Genomic DNA, 8,009 nt, shown 5'->3' on the forward strand with positions numbered 1-8,009 from the left:
CATCAAGAAACATAACTCTATCCTGCTTTTTGCAAGAATGATGGCCCTTTTTAGACTTAGAAAATCATGGGTAGGACAGTATTTCTATTACACAAAAAAAATCAGATGAGCGTCAGCACCCGCAAGGCGGTGCTCTTGTTTAATTACCATTCTGTTGTTCTTGGAAACGGTAAACATGTTTTAGATATCCATAACCAGGGCCCAGAAATCAACAACACTTCCAAAAGCATGTAATGAATGTTTTGAACCGATTATTTTTATCTGTCATTATTACAAACATACAATTACCCATATTTTTGCATATCACTTAAAAATTTGGTAAACAGGATCACTATTTCAAAAGTAATAACTTTACAATCGAATTATTTTGAGTAAGAACACATTTAGAGTACGGATGAGTATGAATGTAGTGAAAAGCTTTCAAATGTTTTATCCAAATTCTTCGCGAAATTAGATAAAAGCATTCCGACTGATACGTACAAAAAGCATTAAAATGATTCATAAAAACAAACGATTGCACAAGTTACACGCAATTCTTATACATTCACGGTTATCAACAAAAAATGAATCGACTCCGACTTCTAAAAGGGGTGTAAACAAAGGGTGGAGCGAGTACGTACATTTTTGGGGGTAGTGCGTTTGGGTTTGGTAACTGATACAGCAAAACATACTATGGACTAGATTGCATCTTTTATGCTACAAGAAGAGTTTATTATGAAAGATTCAGGACGCAGATACCAGATGTCAACCTGCACAGAAATACATATACATCCCTGGGAAAACATTTCAAAAATAAAAATCATGTATTAACAGCACGTGAATTTCCTTGTTTGCACACGATTTTTCTCCTGTTAATATATAGGCGGATCCAGTAAAAAAAGTAGTTTCTATGCAAGAATTATTATTTGAAGGGGTGTTCACTGAAAATTTACTGACTGAATAGATGTGCAGGCTGATCTTGGTCTGCACTGGTCGCAAAGGCAGAAACACTTGCCGCCAGCAGGCTAAAGGTTAATTGTTAAATTTATTTCATTAGAAGTGTCATTCATAGTTCACAAAAATGTAAAATTGCCTAATTTTTTATGGCCTCAATAACACCCCCCTTTTGAAAAATATAATAACCACGATGATGGCAATAACTGAGTAAGTGAATATACAATATGTTTATTACAGAAATATTTTCTTCAGTTGTTGTTTTAAACTTCTATCTTGTAGGAGTGCTTAATGTCTTGCAACATTGCTGGAGCATTGCACAAGTGGAATTTTTGCCCAACTGCATTTTGTTGCTTTCCCATGCATGAAGTGAGCGAAAGAGAGGCAGTATTACCCTTCTGTCACCATCAAAATTTTATGATTACAAAATTACCTCAGGTGTTAGTTGATCTTAAACCCAACAGACCATTTCAAAAATGAGATGAATAGAAGTTGTTGGATTTAATTACTGTGAAATCTTTTTTTTATCGAGGTGGGGAAGGGAGGGTGGGGGGGGGGGGCAGGGAGGATTATCTTTCTGTTCATGTTTTCATTGTGTGATGTTTGTTAGCTCATCTGATTTTTTGAAAAAAAATGATGAGTTATTGTCATCACTTGAGCGGTTGTCGGCGTCGGCGTCTGCGTCGGCGTTGCCTGGTTAAGTTTTATGTTTAGGTCAGCTTTTCTCCTAAACTATCAAAGATATTGCTTTGAAACTTGGAATACTTGTTCACCATCATAAGCTGACCCTGTATAGCAAGAAACATAACTCCATCTTGCTTTTTGCAAGATTTATGGCCCCTTTTGTACTTAGAAAATATCAGATTTCTTGGTTAAGTTTTATGTTTAGGTCAACTTTTCTCCTAAACTATCAAAGCTATTGCTTTGAAACTTGGAGTACTTGTTCACCATCATAAGCTGACCCTGTACATCAAGAAACATAACTCCATCTTGCTTTTTGCAAGATTTATTGCCCCTTTTGGACTTAGAAAATCAGTTTTCTTGGTTAAGTTTTATGTTTAGGTCAGCTTTAATCCTAAACTATCAAAGCTATTGCTTTAAAACTTGCAACACTTGTTCACCATCATAAGTTGACCCTGTACAGCAAGAAACATAACTCCGTCCTGCTTTTTGCAAGATTTATGGCCCCTTTTGGACTTAGAAAATATCAGATTTCTTGGTTAAGTTTTATGTTTAGGTCAACTTTTTCTCTTAAACTATCAAAGCTGTTGCTTTGAAACTTGCAACACTTGTTCACCATCATAAGCTGACCCTGTACAGCAAGCAACATAACTCCATCCTGCTTTTTGCAATAATTATTGCCCCTTTTGGACTTAGAAAATCATTTTCTTGGTTGAGTATTATGTTTAAGTCAACTTTTCTCATAAACTATCAAAGCTATTGCTTTAAAACTTGCAACAGTTTTTCACCATCATAAGTGGACACTGTACATCAAGAAACATAACTCTATCCTGCTTTTTGCAAGAATGATGGCCCTTTTTAGACTTAGAAAATCATGGGTAGGACAATATTTCTATTACACTAAAAAAAATCAGATGAGCGTCAGCACCCGCAAGGCGGTGCTCTTGTTTAGACTTACCACTTCCAGGATTTTTTCTTTTTTTTCAGCAACACTTCCAGCCACCAGTGCCAAATGATGTAGCCGTTAGTTTTTATGTGCATTCCTCAAAGCTCATTCTTGCCATTTACCATCTACATCACACAGCTAGCTATATAGACATAGTTAGCAGACATCAGGTAAGCTCATTCCACAAAGCTCATATTTGCCATTTATCATTTACATCACACAGCCAGTTATATATAGAAATAGTTAGCAGACATCAGGTAAGCTCATTCCTTAAAGCTCATATTTACCATTTATCATTTACATCACACAGCCAGTTATATATAGAAATAGTTAGCAGACATCAGGTAAGCTCATTCCACAAAGCTCATTCTTGCCATTTATCATTTACATCACACAGCCAGTTATATCTAGAAATAGTAAGCAGACATCATGTAAGCTCATTCCAAAAATCTCATTCTTGCCATTTATCATTTACATCACACAGCAAGTTATATAGAAATAGTAAACAGACATCAGGTAAGCTCATTCCTTAAAGCTCATTCTTGCCATTTATCATTTACATCACACAGCCAGTTATATCTAGAAATAGTAAGCAGACATCATGTAAGCTCATTCCAAAAATCTCATTCTTGCCATTTATCATTTACATCACACAGCAAGTTATATAGAAATAGTAAACAGACATCAGGTAAGCTCATTCCTTAAAGCTCATATTTGCCATTTATCATTTACATCACACAGCCAGTTATATATAGAAATAGTTAGCAGACATCAGGTAAGCTCATTCCACAAAGCTCATTCTTGCCATTTATCATTTACATCACGCAGCCAGTTATATATAGAAATAGTAAGCAGACATCATGTAAGCTCATTCCACAAAGCTCATTTTTGCCATTTATCATTTACACCACACAGCCAGTTATATATAGAAATAGTAAGCAGACATCAGGTAAGCTCATTCCTTAAAGCTCATATTTGCCATTTATCATTTACATCACACAGCCAGTTATATAGAAATAGTAAGCAGACATCAGGTAAGCTCATTCCTTAAAGCTCATATTTGCCATTTATCATTTACATCACACAGCCAGTTATATATAGAAATAGTTAGCAGACATCAAGTAAGCTTTTTCCACAAAGCTCATTCTTGCCATTTATCATTTACATCACACAGCCTGTTATACATAGAAATAGTAAGCAGACATCATGTAATTCATTCCTTAAAGCTCATATTTGCCATTTATCATTTACATCACACAGCCAGTTATATAGAAATAGTTAGCAGACATCAGGTAAGCTCCTTCCACAAAGCTCATTTTTGCCATTTATCATTTACATCACACAGCCAGTTATATATAGAAATAGTAAGCAGACATCAGGTAAGCTCATTCCACAAAGCTCATATTTGCCATTTATCATTTACATCACACAGTCAGTTATATAGAAATAGTAAGCAGACATCAGGTAGGCTCATTCCACAAAGCTCATTCTTGCCATTTATCATTTACATCACACAGCCAGTTATATAGAAATAGTTAGCAGACATCAGGTAAGCTCATTCCACAAAGCTCATTCTTTCCATTTATCATTTACATCACACAGCCAGTTATATATAGAAATAGTTAGCAGACATCAGGTAAGCTCATTCCACAAAGCTCATTCTTGCGATTTATCATTTACATCACACAGCCAGTGATATAGAAATAGTAAGCAGACATCATGTAAGCTCATTCCACAAAGCTCATTCTTGCCATTTATCATTTACATCACACAGCCAGTTATATAGAAATAGTTAGCAGACATCAGGTAAGCTCATTCAACAAAGCTCATTCTTGCCATTTATCATTTACATCACACAGCCATCTGTATAGAAATAGTAAGCAGACATCAGGTAAGCTCTTTCCACAAAGCTCATTTTTGCCATTTATCATCTACATCACACAGCCAGTTATATTGAAACATCAGGTAAGCTCTTTCCACAAAGCTCATTCTTGCCATTTAACATCTACATCACACAGCCAGTTATATTGAAACATCAGGTAAGAGCATTCCTCAAAGGACATTTTTGCCATTTGTCAGTGACACAGTCAGCTATATAGTGGGTGTAAATGCAAGTAATTCGTTTTTCAAGAAAAAGTGAGTCAAGTTTATGAATGCAAGTGTTTGTATTACAGGTAGAATGTACGGTGCAGTGGTTAAACGAGGCAGTAGTGCTGTTCACATTAGCAATGCAACAGTGTCAACAACTCTATGATAAGGTATTGTACAGAAATAACAATGTGTTTTTTACTTCATCTTGTGATTACCCTAGTTTACATTTATCTAGAGGATTTGAGGAACATAACTGAATTAAATTTCTAAAGCAAATGATGCTCATACAATTTTACTATGGCTTGGGATGTTATAGTTAACCTTTACCCTGCTAAATTTATAAAATGGACTGGTCCATCATCCAATTTGGGCAATACCACTTGTCATTTAAAGGGGTGTTCATTGCACTTGAAGCCAACAGGTTAAAGGTTAAGGCTTTGGTATACTGTGTGTTTGACAGGGATGTTCAAATGTTTGTAAATTGTTTGTTTTTCACACTTATTTATTGGTTGATCTAAATAGAGACGCACCTTGATATTGCAGTACCTTATAAGAATATCTTTTTTCTGCCAGCTTATAAAATTCCTGATTTGATCACTCAAACTGAACAGGAATAAACTGAAGAAATGACTGTATTTAACAAATTTGTGAAAGTGGAAAGCAATGGTTTTAAAATAAAAGAAAAGGGTGCAAGATTTATATAGAACTTAAGTTTGGAGAGCAGTCTTATATTGAGTTGTAGCTGGCTGGTCAGAAAAATAAGTTTAAAAAATTGTGAGATTGCCATTGAAATTTTTAACATTTACAATGTTGAGATACCCTTTCTACAACAATAAAGTGAGTATTTTAAACTTTTCAGATTAGAGCTGTGCAGTTGTCGAATCCACAGACATCTTGACAATGAGAGAAAGTGTCATGACATGGAAAATAAGTACTGCCACAGGAGAAAGTGTTGTGACACATAATTGTTGCTGTGGAAACAAGAGAAAGAGTCAGCAAAGTAGAAAACAAGGGGAAGATGCTGCTAGGAAACTTTGTGATAAAATTGTTACTTTATCTAATCTGATACGTTTAAGTTGAACTTTACTAACATGTTAGAAGAAAAAGGTACATTCCTGTTTTGCTTTTGTTAAGTTCCAAGGGAAAATTGAAAGACATTTTGTCTCAAAACTGCATTCGAACACAGGGTGTTAATGTTTTTTATGTATATATGGACATTAATCATTTGTAGGAGTTAAGAAAACCAGTTTCTTGTTAAAGAGGAATGTATCTTATTCTTCTGAATAAAATGGCCTAAAAGTTGTCTGTTTGAGTTTAAAAGTTATTTGAGGCTTCTATGGCCCAAACGTTTTGGAAAAGTACTTTATCATGTTATGAGCAATATATATATTTATATACCTATATAAATTCTGTCAAATATACAGCTTGTATTTTACAGGTAAATACGAAGAGGCATGAAAAATTATGTATCATACCTTTTGTATTGTATGTTTCCGGACTACTTTCATTTAATATTTATGACCGGACACAGTTCTATAAATAGCGCACACAAAAACTACACTCAGTTCTATCATAACATCGATAAACATTAAAGATTTTGTTCAATAACAAAAACTACAAACAAAAAGGTGGAGGTATATAATAAAAGGATCATTATAACAGTAGCTAGATCTGGGATTTTGTAATCGGCTCTCGTGACTTTTGCCAGGTCAGATCACACTCGTGATCCAATCTGGTAAAATCCACTCGAGTCTAATACAGCATCCCAGATCACTCTACTGTTAAAATGACCCTATTACACAAGTGTATATTGTATATATGGTTTACAGGTATTGTATGGACATGTTAAAACGTGTGGAAATTCTGTGATATTGTTAATTGATTTTGTATATAATAATTATTATCAGAAGAGGGACCATAATATTGATTATAAAAAGTAACATATTTGTACCCGGGTTTTACTGGGATGTTAATCGTTGCAGTTTATATAGTCTCTAGTTTGAGATGTCATGGATATCTAAAAGGGTACTTGTATCTTTGATATTTTATTTTGAAAGAAAGAAATAAAATAACAGATTGTCTTTTTGAAAAACATATCTTGTGGACATTCCCAGTGTTGGAACACATTCTGTGCATGGACATTTCAAGCATTAACATTTTTTCACTCAGTACCTCATAATGCTGTATAAAAAGTTTGAATATATCAACAACAGTTTGTTGTAATAGTGCTTTCTGTTATAAAAAAAGATGTAAAAGAAAAAAAGTTGGACACATTTAACTATTAGCCTGCTGGCTGCAAGTGATTCTGCCTTTGCGACAAGTGCAGACCAAGATCAGTCTGCACACCTGTGCAGACTGATTATGGTCTGCACTGTTCGCTATTCAGTCTGACAGTAAAATTTCATTGAACACCCCTTTGAAAAATAAGTGGCACTGTCCAAATTGAATGATGGACCAGTCCATTTTAGAATTTTTGGAGGGTAAAGGTTAAGCTTGTCAATTCATTCAGCACATAAACAAGGTCTGTTTGTTGATGGTTTTATCTTTGGACAGGTGAGTCAAGGCAGAGGTATTTTTTATACCAGTGGGACCAGTAATACATCAGACAGCATAATTAGCAGGGTTTTATATGGTTGTTTTGGGATCAGGATTGTTTTGACTGTTTAATACTGTGTTGGTGCGCCATAAAACCCAAATAAATAAATTAAAATCAGTCAGCCTGTACTTATCATGAAAGAACATTCTTTTCAACAGTATAAGTCATTCTTCTTTACTGCATGGAGCTGTATTTTACAAAAACTTCAGGAGTATGGAAATATGATGATCCTTTGAACTTAGCAGTCTTGAAAAATGCATAGGGTTAAAGGTGTAATTTGAAATATTTTACTGTTCTTGATTTGTTTGTACTGTCATAAGACAACTTTTGGTAGGACTAGAGTGAATGATAATGGTAATTAAAATTCCTTCGAAGGGATGCATCTATCTGATTTTGGATCAGATGAAAGCAACAGAGTTGTTTATGTTTTTATGATGACTGTAATATTAAATGTGGCAAGCCTTTTTCAGTGTGTACTGAATATGACAAGTTAACGAATGATTTATTATGCTCCCTGAAGGGGACATAATAGTCGCCACTCTCTCCAGCCATCCAACAATTATTGTTTGGAGTATTTCTCAGCAACCACTGGTTGGAATTTAGGGAAACTTCAATATCAAGAGGAGATGCACATAATGTCTTCGTGTTTTGGTCGGATGATTTATCACAGATTTATTGCCCTTTGATTATTCAACATTAGTATACTGTAGAACAATTCTTGATTATTTCTCAGCAACCACTGGTTACATACATGTGATAAGT

The 8,009-nt window shown here is 34.6% G+C and overlaps 1 protein-coding gene across 1 annotated transcript in view; it reads left to right on the forward strand.

The window, feature by feature from the left end:
- The window catches only part of LOC123534128 (protein rogdi-like), a 44,229-nt gene extending 36,517 nt beyond the window's left edge, over positions 1–7,712 (forward strand). The window contains exons 9-11 of the mRNA XM_045316216.2: positions 2,602–2,730; positions 4,735–4,818; positions 5,511–7,712. Coding sequence (XP_045172151.2) covers positions 2,602–2,730; positions 4,735–4,818; positions 5,511–5,549 — 252 coding nt within the window. The 3' untranslated portion in view covers positions 5,550–7,712. The remainder of the gene's footprint in view (positions 1–2,601; positions 2,731–4,734; positions 4,819–5,510) is intronic.
- The last annotated feature ends 297 nt before the right edge of the window (positions 7,713–8,009 follow it).

This window comes from Mercenaria mercenaria, chromosome 12, assembly GCF_021730395.1.
Source record: "Mercenaria mercenaria strain notata chromosome 12, MADL_Memer_1, whole genome shotgun sequence".
Taxonomy (NCBI): domain Eukaryota; kingdom Metazoa; phylum Mollusca; class Bivalvia; order Venerida; family Veneridae; genus Mercenaria; species Mercenaria mercenaria.